The following is a 19,009-nucleotide window of genomic DNA, read 5'->3' as shown; positions in this document are numbered from 1 at the left end:
ATTCCAAAACCTTGGCAATAGTATCACTTTTGTGACGCATAAAATTGTATAGAGTTGTATATTGTTCGTGGAGAGTGGCATTACATAGCCACTTATCCTCTCAGAATCTAATTTTCAAGCCATCCTTAATTAAGAAGGAACCATAGCGGAAGAAATATTTCTTTGTTGTCATTTGTCCCGCCCAAAAATGAGTCCCGGGAACCATAGTGGAAGAAATATTTCTCCATCCACAATTGACAATCAGATGGATGTGCTGCATTTTTATTCTATGATCGAATGGAATGGCCGGATGTGAAGCATCGTTAAATCGTTAAAAAAAACGCCGTGTGCATGGCAGTGTTCATGGAATGATCGGTGCCCCCTAATGCACACGATAAAACACAACTGGTCACTGTTAAGCTAGATGGGTTTATTACGAGGTAGTAGGTGACGTGTGCTTTTCTTTGCAGTAACTTGCGAGGTAAGACTAGCCACAATAGAAATAACTTAGCTAGTAACATCATACATTTTAATACAAAATTGCTTATGTGGCAGCTAATTAATGATGAAAGAGGGGTTTGTGATAACTTAGATAGTTATTGTAACATCACACATTTCAAGGCATCATGAGTCTATAGCCTAATAAATAAACTCTTTCATGATACCACTCACATGTTACTACCCATTGTGGATATAGTAACATCGGCAAGTTACTACTCTATGTTACTCTCCATTGTGAGCAGTCTAAGGGAAAGGTACATGCATCTGCGTGGCAATGGCATGGCAGGCCAATGTCATGTGTCTCACCTTTGACGAACACCCCACATAATCAATCGCGGGCCTCTGCAGCTTGCTTAAGAAAACTCTGTGTGTGTCGCCCCATCCCAATCCCATGTACTTATATGCCTGGATAATCCTGGGAAGAGGTCATGATTACGGAGCTCCCATCATGCTTTCCATGAGAATCCTAGGCTGACTGGCACACCCATACTGCATTAATTAAGCTCCAGCCTCAAGACATATTTAAGAAACATGGTAGCCATTGTAGGGCCAGTTGTTTTGCATTGTACACACGAGAAAGAAGTTACTCATGGAGTTTGAAAATTCCTGCGTTCAAATAAGGCTTTCATTTTTTTTAGCCGAATGGATCCAGTTCCGGTTGTGAGAAATTCGAGCGTTTCGATCGTGTTGTCGTCTTGCAAGCGTGGGCAAGGGGAATATGCTCGTACGAGGTCTTGTTCCCAAGAAAGGAGAGAAGCCGAGAAATATTCTCTTCTTGGAAATGGTTGCTCGGATTGTTAATCCATGGATGTCCGACGACATGTGAGCACCTCTCGCAAACGCTATGATACGTGCACACGGCACACCTTTTCTTAGGACTAAGAAAAAATTCAGTAAAACCTGCTTCACCTTTTTTTACAACTTCTTTTGAGGCAAAATTCACTCCATTTATTGATCAATGTTCATACGGATACATTCAGATCGGCGGGTTGAAGGAGCAAAATGTGGCGCCCCGAGACAAGCCTAGAGTGAACTTTGCGAGACTACGTGCCTCGATATTTGAGTTCCTACTTTCAAAAATTAAAGAGCAAGATTCAAAATTAGCTACAGTAGAGACAATCTCTTTCACTACAGTACCATGTAAACTACCCATGCCATGTTGATGTCGTCGACCACTCCTTTACAGTCAGAAGCCACGTTGAGGTGGAGCGCTAACGAGAGAGCCTCTCGACACACTAGTGTTTCAAGGACAACCGGGTCCTTTAATCCCATGAGTTTTAGAGCGAGCCCGGCGGGCCGGCCCGTTGTTTCTGTTTTGTTGGTTTTCTTCTTCTTCCACGTTTTGGTTTTGTCTCCTCTGTTTTCTTCCGGTTTTTCACTGTTCTGTTGGTTTTTCAGTGGTTTTGTTCTGGTTTTTAGGTTTTCCCTACTTTGGTTCAATTTTCCTTTTCGGGTTTTGTTGTTTCTTTTTCGTTTCATTTTCCTTCTTTTTTTGTGTATTATACAAAATGTTCACCGTGTATTACAAAACTAATCAACAAATGTTAAGAAATGTTCACCGTATATTATGAAAAAGTTCACCGGGTATATTTTATATAATGAAAATATTACACCATATTTTACAACAGAATTCACCGTGCATTATAAAAATGGTCATCATGTATTAAAAAATTAACATGTAAAAAGTTTACTGTACTTATAAAATATTCATCGTGTATATAAAAAGTTCAATGTGTAAACAAAAAACATTCAACACATATTATAAAAAAATAAGAAAAATTGAAAATTTCTAAGTGAGTATTTGAGAATGTTCACCATATATTATCAAAAAGTATTTAAGAAACAAATATAAAAATAAAAGTGTAAAAAACAGCAGAAAAAACATTCAAAACTGTTTCTTTTCGATGTGCACCAATGTCATTATTTCGGTTCCACAATAGCCGCTTGCAGGGACGGCCCATTGGCGTTCGCCTTGTCCATCCGCGCTGGTCTCTTTGCGCCTGCCGCACACTATCGACCCCAATTGCAGGTGATACTTGGGTCTCTTTGCGCTTTTAGTAAGGTTCTATGGACAGGCTGAGTCAAGTGTTAGAACCTTCCATGTGATTTCTTCTTATTCTTTTGTTTCTATGTCTTTCTCATTTTTTTCTTTGCTTTTTTGTTTTCTATACATGTCTACTTTTTCAACACGCATTGTACATCTGAAGAATTTTTTACACTCATGGAATACTTTTTAAATACATGATTTTTTCCAAATACATAATTTGAACATCTTTTCTGAATATATGACTACTTTTTTCAACACGTGCTGCACATTTTTCGCCAACATCTGAAACATCTTTTATACATACTGAACATTTTTAAAAATAGATGATTATTTTTCTAAATTCATGTTTTGAACATCTTTTTGCATACGTGTTAAAAAAATACACCTTGGAACATGTTTAGATGACCTGTACATTCTATAAACATTTTTTGTACATGTCACGAACATATATTTGAAACCCGTGTTTAAAAAATATAAGGTACATTCTTTTGAAAGGTATGATTTTTTTTTCTTATCACATGAAATTTGATTTACATTGTATAAGCATTCTTTTAATGTCACATACAGTTTTATAAACACGTGAACATGTGTTTTAGTGCCCAAACAAAGTTCTAAACTATGATATTAATTTTTTGACACCGTTTTAGCACATTTAAGATTGGTGATTTTAAAAGTTAATTTAAGTTTTAGAATATATGTATTTGGAACATCTTTAAGAATACGATTTAAATGAAAAAACTGAACAATGAAAAAACAAAGAAGAAAAACGAACTAACCTACACAAAGCTACTTGGACCGGCCCAATAGTAGCGATGGGAGGGCGCCTTGTTTGGTCTCGCTACATGCGGTACATATCCCCTCACAGCCCATTGGCTACATTCTGCGTTTGACTGTCCAGCGCCTACACTGTGGGCTACATGGAAGGCGTGCAATGATATTATCCATGAGAGTATTTTCAGTCACACTTTGCGACCTGTGGTTTCATCACCCAATTTATTTAGGAGCTTGAGATGGATGCCCTGAAAAGTGCACCTAGAGCATCTCAGTCACCTAGACGAGGAGCTGTATGGATCCCCCCTAACAGAGGAGATGCGAAAGGAAATGTTGACGACGCCCCATCGGAAGAAAGGGAAAAGAGTGCAGCAACTGTAATTTTCCGCTCTGAGGAGGGACAACTTTTGGGTGCGCCGTCCCTCGTCATCTCAGCCACCTAGCATACAGGGAGGCGATTTGTTTGGCCAACCCTGTAGACTTGAAGTCAACGACAATTGCTTCGTACCGTACCGGTGTGGTCCAAAGTATCTTGGATGGGTCTCTTGGTGAGAATGGTATGATCATAAGAGAAGTTAGAGATTTGAAACTTTCTTTCAGCAAAGTTGATTTCATGTTTGAGAGTAGATAATCAAATGGGGATGCCCATAATTTAACAAGATTCTCTCTTGATTTTGCTCCAGTATGGTTTCTGCAGCCTCCAGACTTTGTAAAACTCTGTATCATTGATTAATAAAGTCTGGTGCTATGCTAAAAAAAAACAGGCCTCGGCCTACACTACAGCTCATCATCTTTTCCTTTATTCGTTGATAGCAAAAAAAAGGCACATCAAACGTGTGCGTGTTTGCAGGAGTTTGTTCATGTACTTTTAATAAAAAAAACACTTTGTTTTAAAAAATGTTGAATCTGTTTGGCAAAACATTTCACGTACCTTAAATAAAATGTTCGTGCTATTAATGAAATTATTGAGGTACTGTCGAAAATGTTCAAGTTGCTCAAACAAATGTTCATGTACTTTAAGTAAACTGTACACTAAGTTCAGAAGAAATGTTCATGTACTTTAAATAAAATGCTCACGCAATAGATAAACTTCACGTTCCAAAAATATTATGTTGTTCAAAACAATGTTCACCATGTATTAAGAAGTTTTTATCGTGTGCTTTAAAACCTATGAAAAAATGTTCAAGCCATTTTAAAAAGTTAAAAAATGAACATTTCATGAACTTTTTCGAAATACTGAATGAATACATGACAATCATTTTTTTCCAAAAAAGTTAATATTTTTTGAATACGCATAGGGCAATATTTAAAAAGATGTGATGAGCCAGTTTTTAAATACACAACAAACATTTTTAGATACATTATATATATTGTTTTAATTGATAAAAAAGAAAGAATGGAATAACATAAAAATAATTTAAAATACAAAAGGAAAAATGGAAAAGAAAAAACAAAACACCAGGGGGGAAATAGGACATAAGAAAAATGACATAATAGAAAAGGCAAAAGAGAAGAAGGAAAAAAAGAAAAGGACGGACGACCATATCTATACTTAATAACAAAGGGGCTATTGCTTCTTGCCGGCACTACGAAAATTGCCATCACAATTACAAAATATTTCCCACCAATGCGACCTATAAGTGATAAAAAAATGTTTCACACAGGGGAATCCCCCGCCTGGGGTGGCCCATGCAGTAGAAGACCCAGCGCGCCCGTTTGGGCGGCCCATGTCCGAGCAGCCTATTTTTGAATTTCTTTTTTTCTTTTTTCTTTTCTGTTTTCGCTTTTTTCTATTTTAAATAATTTGGGACATGAGAAAAGTTGCGAGAATTAGAAACAAAATGCGAATTTTCAAATAAAATGTTTAAAGAATCAGAAAATGTTTGTGGATTCAAAAAATGTTCGTGATTTTATAAATAAATATTTGCTTATTCAAAAAATGTTCACAATTTTGAAAATAAATTGTTTTTGAAATTTTGAGAACAAATGTTCGGGAAATCAATGCAATGGTACGATAGCATGGTGATGTAAAAATAATAAGGTAACTAACATGTGCAAATAATTAAAAGGGGCTTTTTCTCTGAGATGTTACACAATTCTTGCGCATGTACTAATCCTTGGTGCAAGGATTGGAAGAATATTCATGATCATTTAAAACTTGACTTGGAGAGACCTTTGTCCTTGTGTTATTAAGGATGTTTGGCAGCCCAATTCCAAAATTTGGGATGTAGATAAGATATTTCGAACGTTCCAATTATCAATGCTAATTTCAATGATACTATATGCTAGACTCACACACCTAGTGCAGATTGTTCTACCAATAGCGCATATAGAACCTTCTTGAAGGAGGTCCAATCTTCCTCTGCTGGACGAACAGTCACGGATCAGGAAATAGCCACCCTCAATCAGGTTTGGAAAAAAAATCCATTGCTCCTATAGTAAAACTTTTGCTTGGAGACTCATTAGAACGGCTATAGCTTCCGGTTTTAGAGCTTCAAGATGTTCCAACCATACTAAAAAAGAATATTGTGGCTATGGAAAAGTTGAAACTGATTGGCATATGTTTTTCCATTGTAAATTTGCGAGATCTGTTTAGTTTTCTTATGGTCTCAAAACTGATGCTTTGGATCCTAACCTTTATATCCTTCGTCTTTCATTCACGTTATCTTGCCTGCACAACATTGAGAAGTAAACCTAGCTGGCGTATTCACTCTTCTATGGAATATTTGAAAAGCTAGAAATGATGTTTGATTCAAGAAATAATCTTGGACCCCTTTGCGGGTTGTGTTCGCTACAAAAGCAATGCTAAATGCAGGTTTAAAAGAGGCTACAGAAGAACATATCAGGACCCCAACTTTAAATTCTTCTAAGAAATCCCCATGCACCTTACCACCAGCAGGTACCTCGGCATACGTTGTCGCAACCTTTAATCCTTCTACCGCACGGAATAAAGCTTCCTTTGGAGTGTTCCTCGAAAATGCATTTTCTAGACATTCTGTTTTCATTCAAGCGGCGACCTCGAATGTGTTTTCAGTTTTGCAAGTAGAAGCCATGGGTTTACTTCTTGGTGGTTCGGCTGTCATGGCATTGGGATGGAGCTCTGTTTCTTTCAGAAAGGTCAATGCTGTGGAAGGAAGAAATAGAAACTTACTCCCCAACCCAGGGCATTGGAGGATCAGGCATATACTTGCCAATTTCTTCAACTTTGCTTCTTGCCTCAACTCCTACAAGGACCCAAAATCTCCTTGCTCATTCTCTGGCCAAAGAAGACTTTCTTATGTAGATCTTCCACTAGTTTTTTTTTCGAAAAGGGGTTTACCCCAGCCTCTGCATCAGAACGTTGCATACGGCTCATATTATTAAAAGCATAATCCAGTAGCAAAGTCGCCAAGTATCGAGGTGCGAAAATAAACAAAAGGCTCAAAAGAGCTACATCCCAAAACCACAACCGGATGGCAAACACAATAGGAGCATTACATGCCTATCCTATTACATAACCGCCATCCAAACCGGTTGAAAATATCCCGCGCTACCATCTCCCATCGGGTAGACGCAGTAACCAAACGCTTCCTGGCCTCCGTTGGAGTGAGTAGCGACCACATACGGATGAACGCCGAGCTGCTCTTTCCTATGCAGCAAAGCTTGCAGATGTAATATCAGAATGGCCTTTGAAGCCATTTCTTTACCTTAGGGAAAGCTACTCTCTGCACACTGTTTGGCATGTTAGCAGAATAAAATTTATCCCCTTTAAGGGCAACAATTTGGCAAAAATAATAATCCATCACAATTTTGAAGCGCCACTAGAACATGAGGGGAAAGCGTGTGCTTAATTTTTCATCGAGTCACTGCTCTCATCAATGAATGAAAGAATCTTTACATAGGTGTCCTTATCTATTTAAAGCAGCTGTAATATACGTCAACTAAACAACGTATATGCATATCATCCGGACTACACTACAGTTCCTACATCTACGCAGGCAGTATGTTACTCCCTCTGTGAACTAATGTAGGACGTTTTTGCAGTTCAAATTGACTGCAAAAACGTCTTATATTAGTGTGCAGAGGTAGTATTACTGTACTTTATTTTTCCTGTCGCACACATCTGCATGCATTTCAGTACCATTTCCAGTTGATTGGGGACGCTCTCCTTCAGGCAGCTGCAACTGCAAGTGTGCTCATTTCACCTCTCATCTGCAGCTAGTCCATGCCGCAGAGGCGACCGGAACGCTCCTCTCGGCGTGGACGTCTCATTCTCGCCCCCCCTCGTCACAATGCTGTTGAAGCTCCGCCTCAGCGGCGAGGCAAACCGGGTGGACGCAGACCTGGCGGCGGCGGCGCACCGCGGCGACAGGTTCATCTGCTCCAGCGCGTGCGCTTGGAGCTCCGAAGGGTAGTCGCGCACGCACCCGATCCGAGGGCCTGCCCCGGTCGTCCACTTGAAGGACAACTGCTTGCCGAGCTGGTACGACTTCATGTCCTTCTTGGAGTTGATCCTCTGAAGGATCTTCTCGCGCGCCACCACTGGTTCCTCCCGTTTCTCTGTCTCCGTAGATGTTGTTTGAATAGCTTGAGTTGTCTGAAGAGAGCCAGTTTCTTCAACTGCAGCAGGGCCATCTTCAGACTTGTCGTTCTCCGACGAGATCCTCTTGAGGCTGCCCCAGAATTCCTCGTCCTCCTCTGCTGGGCTCATCTGCAGCAATTTGAAACATGTAGTAAGACCACAGTGCTACAATGTATTGACACAATGACACGACACGGCCGGAAATGTCGTGTAATTTTTGTCTGAATCGTATCGTAGGATGCTTACCTTAACATCAGTGAGATCAACCAAGTTGTCCATGAGGAAGCTTTTGAACTCCTGGAAGTTCTCCTCTGTGGGGCGGTAGTGACCGCTGTGAGGCCAAATAGCCTGCCAACAATAAAGTTCAGATGGTGTCAGCATGTTGCCTGATAAAACTGGATGTAACATAAGAGCAGTTTGCAGATAGGAATTGCTTACCTTCAGGGTTCCATTTTCAGCAACCAGTCTCCCAGCAGCAGAGGTAGCTCCGCCAGCAAGAAAGCTAGAATGCTGAAATTTACCTTTCTTCTTCTGCAATTCACAATGGCAAGATTCATATCACACACTGAACTGGTATTTCTACAGTTGATTATATTAGGGCTGCCCTCCCTATACGATGGCATGCGCATAACTGCATATTTACCTGACCAACGTACAAGCTCTTAGATGTGCTAAGAACAAAGATCCACTTTGCGTCTCTCGGGCCGAAGGACGTGTCGATTATTTGCCGGCTCTTCTTGTACAACAACTTGCTGTCCTCAATCACGACTTCATAGTCCTCTCTTTCCTTCTGCACAGTTTCAATACATTCTGTCAGCCACCATATATGCGTTGCTACAACTCCTACTCAGTCTATGATTGTAAACACTACTTACCGGACCGAGGTACTTGATGCACTGGCTGAGAAGCTTGGATCGGGAGCACTTGCCTTCAAGATTGATCTCCTTGCCTTCTCCAACATCAAGCCTGGATTTTTAGCGATGACAAGGACCATAAGTTCACATTCTTCTGTTCGTTGGATGAACAATTCAGAAATGTGGCTAGTGACTAGAGTGAGGTAATTAACTTACCAGTAGAAGAAAGGCTGGTTGCTTTCACTGTGGAGCCAGCAATCATAGTAGTAGTGCAGGTTGTGGCCGTAGCGGTGGCGCGGGTCAATCTCCATTAACAATTTGATTTGAGTACCAACATCAGCTCATGGCGTGGTAAATAAAACATAGTACTACGTACATCAGTAAGAAGATGGAAAAAATGACGAGACACTCACCGCTTCGAGCCAATGCTGCAATGCGAGTTTCTGCGCCTTGTCATCCTTGGACAGTCCCTTTCCAACCTGAAGAAGAGAAAAACGCGCCCAAATTTGACAAGATATTCAGCCCAGTTTTGCCGATTTCAGACCAGATTTGTTTGGGAACAAATTCAGATGCGAAATTTGTTTTCCTACCTTGGCAGCTCGGGATCTGGCCCTGGACCACTTGGACACGGCCGTCTCCTGCTTCTCGATGTCGAAGAAGGAGACGGAGCTGCGGTTGAGGAGCGCGAAGTCCAGCAGCTTCCACCAGCTCTGCTCCACCAGCACGGCGCAGTCGGCCAGCTGCCGCCGCGTGCGGAAGCTCTTGTACACCTTCTGCAGCCTGAGCGCCGCAGCATCGTGCCTCGGGCTCTCCGCCCCCGCGCTCAGCCTGGCAAGCTCCCTCGGCGCAAGCGGCGGCGGCGCCTCGGCCTCGGCGCCGGCGCCGGCTGTCCTGATGGAGATCTCGGTCTCCAGCTGGAGAGAGCCCGGGCTGTCGTCCAGCTGCCGCTCCCTCTTGAAGCTGAGCGACCCCTGTATGAGCAGCTTACCGGAGCCCAAGGCCCTGAGCATCGTCGGCTCGCCGCCGTCGGCCGGCGCGAGGATGCCTTCCTCCATGGGGTCATAGTCATCGGCGGGGCAGGAGAACATGACCCCCATTGTTCTAGTAGCCTGGACCTACCTTGACACGAACTGGAAGAAACAAGGCCAAAATCAAGCCATTGCTTCAGATGCCAACCATCGGTGCTGAACAAGAAGAAGAAACGGCAAAAATCATTGCTACAAAATCATGGAGAACACTCTCACCTCCGGCCGGCCTCCAACAAGAAGGTCTGAGGTATGCCTGCTGCTGCTTGAATGTTTGGTGTTGTCCGGCTGTTTGCCCGCCGCTCCCCTGTAAACAAAGCACCGACTGCAACTGGTGGTGGTTTGGTAGCTACTGTACGTGGTTGTCAGTCGAGGGGAGCTAATTATCCGATCGATATGAATGGATGCTAGTGTGAGACAACGGCAATATGTAGGGAGACGGAGGCTGGCCGGTGGTGGCGGCGGCGGTGGCGGTGTAGATAGGGACTTCCATTTTCCATTCCACGTGCTCCGACCGAACCGCATCTGGCAGCTGTCCGCCGGGAATAGCGTGTATCGAAACCAGCGATGCTCCCCGTATCTGCACCTTCCTCCTGTTTTCCTCTCCATCCGTACCGTACCCAGGCATGCAGCGAGCCCCTTTTCCACCGTTGCACGAATCATGGCGCCAGGCCGCTGCCACGTCAGATTTGAAACTAGGTCGATGTAAGACAAAAGGCAGCGAACATTTCACTTATTCAAAACAATCCTCGCCACCACACTGGCTAGCGGCGCAGTCCCCCTCATCGGAGAATTGTGTTCGAATATATTTCCTTGAAGTATTTCAGTTGGCATTTTTATATTTTTTTAAGAGATGGTGTTTTTTCTATTAAACAGATACCCAGTTTTGTTTTAAGAGATGTCGTTTTTATTTTATTAAATAGGTGGCATTTTTAAATTAAGAGATGGCATTTAAAAGTATTAAGAGAGCATTTTTATTTTATTAAGATGTAGCATTTTTTAATTAAGAGATGGAATTTTCAATTATTAAGAGATGTCCCTTTTATATTAAGAGATGGAATTTTTATATTAAAAGATAACATTTTATTTAAGGACATGGTCTTTTTATATTAAGAGATGGCATATTTCATTTAAAGAGATCTCATTTTTTGTTTAAAGAGATGACACTTTTATATTAGAAGATAGCATTTTTTTATTTAGAGAGGTGCCATATTTTTATTTAAAGAGATTACATTTTTTATTTAAAGAGGTGTCATTTTATATTAAGAAATGGCATTTTTATTTAAAAAGATGGCATTTTTATATTAAGAGATGACATTTTTCATTAAAAGAGGTGTCATTTTTATATTAAGAGGTGGCATTTTCATTTAAAGAAATGACATCTTTGTAATAAGAGATGGCATTTTCGATTAAAAGAGATGGCATTTTTATATTAAGAGATGGCATTATTTTAAAGAGGTGTCATTTTTATATTAAGAGATGTCATTTTTTAAAAAGAGATGGCATTTTTAATTCAAAGAGGTGTAAGTTTTATATTAAGAGATGGCATTTTTCATTTATAGAGATGACATTTCTTATTTAAAGAGGTGTCATTTTTATATTAAGAGATGTCGTTCTTTTAAAGAGATGGCATTTTTATATTAAGAGATGGCATTTTTAATTTAAAGAGGTGACATTTTTATATTAAGAGATGGCATTTTTATAAGGTATTGCTTATTTAAAGAGGTGTCATTGTTATATTAAGAGATGTCGTTTTTTTAAAGAGATGACATTTTTAATTTAAAGAGGTGGCATTTTTATATTAAGAGATGGCATTTTATATTTAGAGAGGTGGATTTTTTATTAAGAGATAGCATTTTTTTAAAGAGATGCTTTCTTTTAGGTACATGGCATTTTTTCTCTGTTTTTACAAGAAAATATGTTTTTTCACCCACTACATTTAAATAAAAAACAGTAAACTGGGCCTATGGGCCAATGGGGGTTCGCCCTGGCCCGTCCCCTGGCGAACGATCGATGGGGACCGATTTGTTCCTGGGAGCAGCTCGTCCGAGCGACAAATTCAGTCGTTGGAGCCTCCCTCCCTGACGATCGATCATCGGATATTTGCGTCCATATTTTATGGACATATCCAATGTAACGTAATCCTAAATGCTAAACCACTAACGTCAGGTGACAATGTTTTCCGAGCAAACAACCCATGGGCCGTTTGATTGAGTGCACGAATCGTGTGGCAATGCACCATAGGGTCAAGCCATTCGCTCTACTGTGATTTATGTGCGAATACTCCCGCACTACCTACTCTCCTATAAGAGTGGAGAGCTTTGTCCATACCCAACAACGCTTAAATGTGGTCAAATAGGTTTTATGGGCTAGGCATGGCACGACCCACCTAGGCACACCAAGTACATAAGTCGTGCCAGGCATGACACGACCCACCCAGGCACGCAAAGTACACGGTCCATGTTGGGCCAGCACGCGTGCTACCCTCCCGCCCCAGGTACGACCCCTTCTTACACGGGCCGGTATGGCGGCCCATTAAACATGGCGTGTTGTGTGGGTACCCGTGCCCAGCCTCAAAAGTCAAAGGCATGACCCGATTATAAACATGTCGCAAAAGGCCCACATGGGCAGCATGCTAAGACTGACCCATTTGGCTAGGTTTGACAGTGCTTCTCTTTCTCTCACTCTATTCCTCCTCCCACTTGCCGACGCGATCTCTGTTACGTTGCTACCACTAGCGCACCTACGCCCTCACTGTGGCCGAGAGTCGCTTCTCCTGCCCGACGGACTGTCGGCAACGAGACACACCTCCCCCCTTCCCCTTCTCTATCGCGCATCCATGCCCGCACGACCTGTCGCTGCGACTGTGACTGGGTGTTGAGGAGGCGCCACATGAGACGGAGGGTGACGAGGAGCTGTCGCCAAAGGTGGTGGACGATTGGCAATCATCGCTACAGCCCATCTCCAACTTATCGGCGCTACAGAAGAACCGCTATGGGGGATGGAGGACGCCAAGGAACCGCCGTGTGCGGTCAACGACGACGAACCGTGTCAAGTTTTTAATTAATATATTTTATGTAAGTTTGAAAATGTATTGAAGATTAGACAAAATTTTTTTTTTAGGATAGGGGTTTTGCTAGATGAGCAACAGTGATTCTCCTAAAAAGAAAATTAGGGAAATGGAATAGGAAGAAGAGATAGGAGATCTGCTAGAGATGTTCTGAGTGAGCACTGATTGCCATGGATGCCAATACAGCCTGCACTTTCACACTTGAAGTTGAATACAAATTTTAAAACTTTAAGCTCAGACGCAACACTAGCAAATTTTAGGAGATTTACCTTGTCATCCTAACATAAACTTGTCACCCGGTTGCAATTCCACGGGTACTCGAGTAGGTTCTGGTCGATGGTGCATGTGCATATCATACTGACACACTCTACTATACAATCCCACTATGATTCACAATTTCACGTCTTATGTATGGGGCGACGAACCGCGCGCTGATGATATCTAGTATCACTTGCCGTTGGTCGGCGGCGCCATCTGCCCAGCGTCCCCGTCCTCCACCTTGCCGGCGCGGGCCTCCGCGGCGATCGCCTTGGCCTCGTCGTAGGAGGCGTGCAGGCCGACGAAGAGGTAGTAGACGAGCAGCGCGGCGCTCCATATCCCGAACCTCTCGAACGACTTGGCGTCGATGGAGCCCAGCAGGAAGATGTTGATGGCGATGGACGCCGACGGCAGCCACGGCACCAGCGGCGCCCCCCACAGCTTGGGCGTCCTCGCCTGCGGCACCAGCGCCCGCAGGCACACCGTCGACGCCAGCCACGCCGGCACCGTCACCGCGTACGGCACCCACCCGTCCACGTTCAGGCCCCAGCACGTGGCCGTCGCCACGGACGTGGCCAGGATGGCGGCGATGCAGGCCACGAGCTTGTTGCGGTCGGCGGCGGTGGTCTCGCCGGTGACGTAGTAGCGGCGGACGAGCAGCGCGACGGCGACGAGCATGAAGATGAAGAGCGTGGAGATGGAGAGGAGGTTGGCGAGGATGCCGAGGTCGGTGAAGAAGGCGATGACGGCGGTGGCGAGGAGCATGACGACGGTGGCGTTGACGGGCGTGCCGGTCCTGGGGTGCACCTGCGCGAGCCAGGGCGGCATCATGTGCGTGCGGGCGATGTGCGTGAGGTAGCGCGCCTGGCCGACGGCGCTGACGAGCAGCACGGTGGTCATCCCCTTGAGCGCGCCGAAGGCGACGACGTACTTGGCCCAGTCCATGCCCCGGTCGGCGAAGGCGACGGAGAAGGGCGCGTCCTTGTCGATGGCGCCGTAGGGCTGCATGAGGCACAGCGTGACGGCGAGCACGCAGTAGAGCGCGGTGGTGACGGCCATGGACCCCACGAGGCCGATGGGGATGTCGCGGGCGGGGTTCCTGGTCTCCTCGGCCATGGTGCTGACGGCGTCGAAGCCGATGTAGGCGAAGAAGAGGACGGCTGAGGCGGCGAAGATGCCGCGGGTGCCGAAGGGCGTGAAGTCGCGCATGTTGGACGTGTCGGCCTTGGTGAGGCCGGCGACGATGATGAAGGCGATGACGGCGAGGTGGAGGATGGAGAGGAGGTAGTTGAAGCGAGAGGAGCCCTTGGTGCTGAGGACGGCGAGGGCGCAGATGAGCGTGATGACCACGACGGCGATGGGGTCGAGCTCGGAGTAGTGGGGGGAGAGGGCGGGGGCGTGGATGCGGAAGTCGCCGGGCTGGTGGTTGAGCAGCGTGGCGAAGTAGGAGGTCCAGGCGCGCGCCACCGCCGCGCCGCCGATGCAGTACTCGAGGAGGATGTTGCCCGCCGCCACGAACGCCATGAAGTCGCCCAGCTCCACCCGGAGGTACGCGAACGAACCGCCTGCAATGCAGCCATTCTTGTTATCAACCTTCTTCGTCAGCCGTCAGGGATTGATCGAAGCCGATCCTTCGCAAGAATTTTGTCGAGCGCTTATTTTATTTTATTTTATTTTTCTGCTGATGAAATGCCAACACTTATATGGTTGCTACCTCGAAAATCCTAATAGTTTGCCTAATTCACATCTAGACGTTTTTTAAGGATATCACATCCAAGCTCTCACAAATACACAACAATAAAGCAAAAAAACTGAAAAAAAAACCATAAACCTAGTGGACATCAGGTTAATTGTAACATAACTATGTCACATCTAGATGTGTTCTAAACAGATCCAAATCCTAAACCTATGAAGGACCATGTAGCTGCTACCAAAACTCCAACTAATTTAAACATGCCCCCGAACCCTCCCCCGATTTTCAGGTGGGGTGGGCCTAGCCCCCTCCTTTAATCCGATCAAATAGTCCCACTTTAGATTAGTTCGTAACCTTAGGTAAACCATTACGTGGATGTAGCATTGCCCTTACTACGCTCTGTTTCTATCTTCACATGGCACGCCAGAATTTCCTAGAAAATCTGGTATACTGGAACTGAATAATTCGTCAATTTGGCTAGTTGACAAAGTACTAGCACAAACATAAAGTTGGTTAAAACATTTATGTACAAGTAAGTTCATGCTATTGGATCTATCTATGACACATCTAGATATGACATAAACTGATGTTCACTTTGTTCGTGGTCTATTTTTTTGTCCTAGTTTTTTTTATATTGCACTATATATATGGAAGGTTAGATGTGACATCATTAAAAAATATCTAGATGTGAATTAGACCAACTGTAGTTTTTTTCCGCTTGAACTATGTCTTGCTGAAGTTATTAGTACTCCCTCCGTCCGAAAATACTTATCGAAGAAATCGATAAAAATGAATGTCTCTAGAACTAAGATATGTCTATATGCATCCATTTCTCCGACAAGTATTTCCGGACGGAGGGAGTATAACGTAACGTGCTTGTAGAACTCAATTGACGGTTCTTATAAAATAATAATAAGAAGAAAAAACCGGACGCCCATCTCATCCCTGTCACTATACTTACACTGTTAGCATTCGGTCAAAGGAGGAGAATTCTCAGAAAGCAGAGTATTTGACCAAATCAACAGTAGTACTGGACTTGTCACTTGAGACTAGTTTGGTGAGGTGAAGTGTGAACTATCTATCACCCAACGTCCAAGGAGAATTGACGAACGATATTATTTTTTAAACACCGTTCATTTTGAAAGGAAAAGAAAAAGAAAAAGAAAAAGAAAAAGAAAAAGAAAAAGAAACTTATTAAGGCGTGCGAGGTCAAGGATCCATGTGAGCCGGTCTCAACTCAAGCCATCACTTGGACTGGATAGCATCGCATCAGTGTGGAAAAGAATGCCACACACTTGCTCTGGGCTTTGACTTGTGCCCTGGAAAACTGAACAAGTATAAATCCTGTCACGTTGTAAGTGCTGGCAGTGACGTGTTGGCCAGATTCGAAGTGAGCGAGAGGCCGGTCCATATGGTAAATTCAACCGATATCTTGTCCCCCCTGTGAAGATTATAGATCAAGCATACTCATCCTTCGCTGGTTCATTTGGCAATTAGACGGGAAATTGCCAAAATAGCTCACAATCTCTACAAGTGTAATTGTTATAACTGTATTTCTAATTTAAGGGCCTGCTTCATGTTTGGACTTCTTTAGCAGTGACAGAGAATCTTTCCAATTTGTAACGTGCCTTCTTATCCATCAAATTCACTACAAAAACTACTCCCTCTAACGTTGTACGAAAGCCGCGACAATTAATTTGGATCGAAAGGAGTACTTAGTAAGTTTCTTCATTAACCAAATCAACCAAAGAGAAATGAAAAGCATCTTGATTAATCGTCAGACGGCGACGACGGGAGAAATCCTGAACTGCGGATCATGCCTGTGTGTTTCTCTTGCGAACTTAAACCAGATCATGCACGTCGGGCCGATATATAGCACCTAGGTACGCATGCGTATGTGTTGTGTGCACGTGGCACGTACCTGCGACGGGTATCTCGACGGCGAACTCGGTGTAGCAGAAGACGGAGAGCATGGCGGAGACGCCGGAGACGACGTAGGAGACGACGACGGCGGGGCCGGCCACCTCCTTGGCCTCCTGCCCCGTGAGCACGAAGATGCCGGCGCCGATGACGGCGCCCACGCCGAACCAGGCCAGGTCCCACCAGGTGAGGTCGCGCTTCATGTCGGCGCCGCTCCGCGCGCGCACCTCGTGCAGCTCCGTGGCCTCCAGGGAGCGCGACGTGAGGCGGTCCGCCAGCCGCGGCCCCGTGCTCCGCAGCGCCCATCGCCATGGCCGTCGATGGGCTCTCTTCCTGTCCCGGCTCTTGTGTATGGGCTGGTTTGTCTGGCTCTGGGCGGGCTCCCTCGGGGCGTCCGCTTGGTCGTGTCGCGGAGAGGAGATGGGCGGGAGTGGTCAAGGCGCGTGCTGCGCGCGGGGTTTTAAGGAGGGTGCGCGTGCGTGGGTTTTTAAGCTGGCAACTGGTTAGATGGACGACGATGCTTTATAATCTCTTGAATTTTCTTCGGCTGAATGCAGCCGGAGCCCTGTGAACAGGCCACACGACTGGGACAGGAATTTTACCAAGCTAGTAGTACCTACTCCTATGCTTCTGTTTCGTTTCTGAAAACGTTTTTCTTCTTCCAAAAGCTGCGTTGGAACCGGCGTGCTCCAGGGTGGCGACCGCGCACCCCTGATCGGCTCACCGTTGGCTGTTTGCGCATGATTGGAGGCTTGGAGCACATATCGTGGATCGTTTCCGTTTGTTTACCAATGAACCGCGACGGGACACACAGCGCATGTGCAGAACGCACGGTGCGCTGTGCAGTGCAGGTATGGTCCGGGTCAGCGGCGAACATGGGAACGCCATTAAAAACCGGGCTGGTAGCATGCCAACGCACGCACGCGAGAGGTCACACTGCCTAGTTTGCACTTTGCAGGCACCCATCTTCAGACCTGTCCGGATGCATTTGTTTGGGGCAAACGGATAAATCATACCGCCCAGCGCGCAGGTGCAAACGGACTTTTGTCTGTTTTATGTCTGCTTTCGACTTATCCACGGTCCAAGTTTTGGGCCGTTTTTAAAGTGAAACGGACATCGCGCAGACGGGCGGGACGCTCGCACTTGTCTTCCTCTGGCCCGTCCGTCGGTGGCACAAAGCACCACCCCGGCGCCCCATTTCGCGCCATTTCCTCCCAAACCCTCCCACATCCCGCCCACTACCCTTCCGTCCGTGGCCGATGCCTCGCTGAATTCTGACGGCTAGACCGTCGACCTGCCCGAAAAGGTGAAGAAGAAGGCGACGGCCAAGGGTCCGAAGAAGCCGCGGTCGAAACTCATGCCGGCGGAGCTCACAAAGCTGGACGCGGAATCGGCCAAGAGGAGGAACCGGAGGGCGGCGGCCAAGGGCAAGAACGACGCGGCCAAGTTCGCCGCTGAGCGCGATGCAGAAACTCAAAATTTTCCTACGTATCACCAACATCTATCTATGGAGAAACCAGCAACGAGGGGAAGGAGAGTGCATCTACATACCCTTGTAGATCGCTAAGCGGAAGCGTTCAAGAGAACGGGGTTGATGGAGTCGTACTCGTCGTGATCCAAATCACCGGAGATCCTAGTGCCGAACGGACGACACCTCCGCGTTCAACACACGTACAGCCCGGTGACGTCTCCCATGCCTTGATCCAGCAAGGAGAGAGGGAGAGGTTGAGGAAGACTCCATCCAGCAGCAGCACAACGGCGTGGTGGTGGTGGAGGAGTGTGGCAATCCTGCAGGGCTTCGCCAAGCACCACGGGAGAGGAGAAGGACTTGGGAGAAGGGGAGGGCTGCACCAGAACATTGGTATGGCTGCCCTCCCACCCCCCACATATATATAGGGGCAAGGGAGAGGGGGGGAGGCGCAGCCTTGGCCCTTCCTCCAAGGAAGGGTGCGGCTAGGAGGAGTCCCTCCTCCCCAAGGCACCTCGGAGGTGCCTTCCCCCTTTAGGACTCTTCCTATCCCTCATCTCTTGGCGCATGGGCCTCTTGGGGCTGGTGCCCTTGGCCCATATAGGCCAAGGCGCACCCCCTACAGCCCATGTGCCCCCCCCCGGGGCAGGTGGCCCCACCCGGTGGACTCCCGGGACCCTTCCGGTGGTCCCGGTACAATACCGATGACCCCGAAACTTGTCCCGATAGCCGAAACAGGATTTCCTATATATAAATCTTTACCTCCGGACCATTCCGGAACTCCTCGTGACGTCCGATATCTCATCCGGGACTCCGAACAACATTCGGTAACCACATACAAACTTCCTTTATAACCCTAGCG

The 19,009-nt window shown here is 45.7% G+C and overlaps 2 protein-coding genes across 2 annotated transcripts; both read right to left on the bottom strand.

Annotated features, from left to right (window-relative positions):
• Positions 1-7,106: 7,106 nt before the first annotated feature.
• On the bottom strand, positions 7,107-10,097 carry LOC125510521 (IQ domain-containing protein IQM2). The gene is made up of 9 exons (XM_048675735.2): positions 9,958-10,097; positions 9,304-9,843; positions 9,127-9,192; positions 8,930-9,018; positions 8,735-8,825; positions 8,503-8,649; positions 8,298-8,390; positions 8,106-8,207; positions 7,107-7,988 (listed from the first exon to the last, which is right to left on the bottom strand). The coding sequence occupies exons 2-9, from the start codon at positions 9,808-9,810 to the stop codon at positions 7,479-7,481; spliced, it is 1,605 nt and encodes a 534-aa protein (XP_048531692.1). The 5' UTR covers positions 9,811-9,843; positions 9,958-10,097; the 3' UTR covers positions 7,107-7,478.
• Positions 10,098-13,078: 2,981 nt separating this feature from the next.
• LOC125510520 (cationic amino acid transporter 1) lies at positions 13,079-17,131 on the bottom strand. The gene is made up of 2 exons (XM_048675734.2): positions 16,681-17,131; positions 13,079-14,631 (listed from the first exon to the last, which is right to left on the bottom strand). Exons 1-2 carry the CDS (start codon positions 16,880-16,882, stop codon positions 13,256-13,258), a joined length of 1,578 nt encoding a protein of 525 aa, XP_048531691.2. The 5' UTR covers positions 16,883-17,131; the 3' UTR covers positions 13,079-13,255.
• Positions 17,132-19,009: the final 1,878 nt, after the last annotated feature.

Source organism: Triticum urartu, chromosome 5A (genome assembly GCF_056163025.1).
Source record: "Triticum urartu cultivar PI428250 chromosome 5A, HENAU_Tu73, whole genome shotgun sequence".
NCBI classification, from domain to species: domain Eukaryota; kingdom Viridiplantae; phylum Streptophyta; class Magnoliopsida; order Poales; family Poaceae; genus Triticum; species Triticum urartu.
Note: the sequence above shows the minus strand (reverse complement) of the source record. Positions and strands in the feature narration are given on the sequence as shown.

What these genes read in the sequence shown, in the direction of transcription:
- LOC125510521 (XM_048675735.2), bottom strand. Translation starts at nt 9,810, where the DNA reads ATGGGGGTCATGTTCTCCTGCCCCGCCGATGACTATGACCCCATGGAG. An exon ending in TGCAGCATTGGCTCGAAGCG is followed by an intron (nt 9,019 to 9,126) that starts GTGAGTGTCTCG and finishes TTGTTAATGGAG; the next exon opens with ATTGACCCGCGCCACCGCTA. An exon ending in CTGAAAATGGAACCCTGAAG is followed by an intron (nt 8,208 to 8,297) that starts GTAAGCAATTCC and finishes TATTGTTGGCAG; the next exon opens with GCTATTTGGCCTCACAGCGG.
- LOC125510520 (XM_048675734.2), bottom strand. Translation starts at nt 16,882, where the DNA reads ATGAAGCGCGACCTCACCTGGTGGGACCTGGCCTGGTTCGGCGTGGGC. An exon ending in CGTCGAGATACCCGTCGCAG is followed by an intron (nt 14,632 to 16,680) that starts GTACGTGCCACG and finishes GCTGCATTGCAG; the next exon opens with GCGGTTCGTTCGCGTACCTC.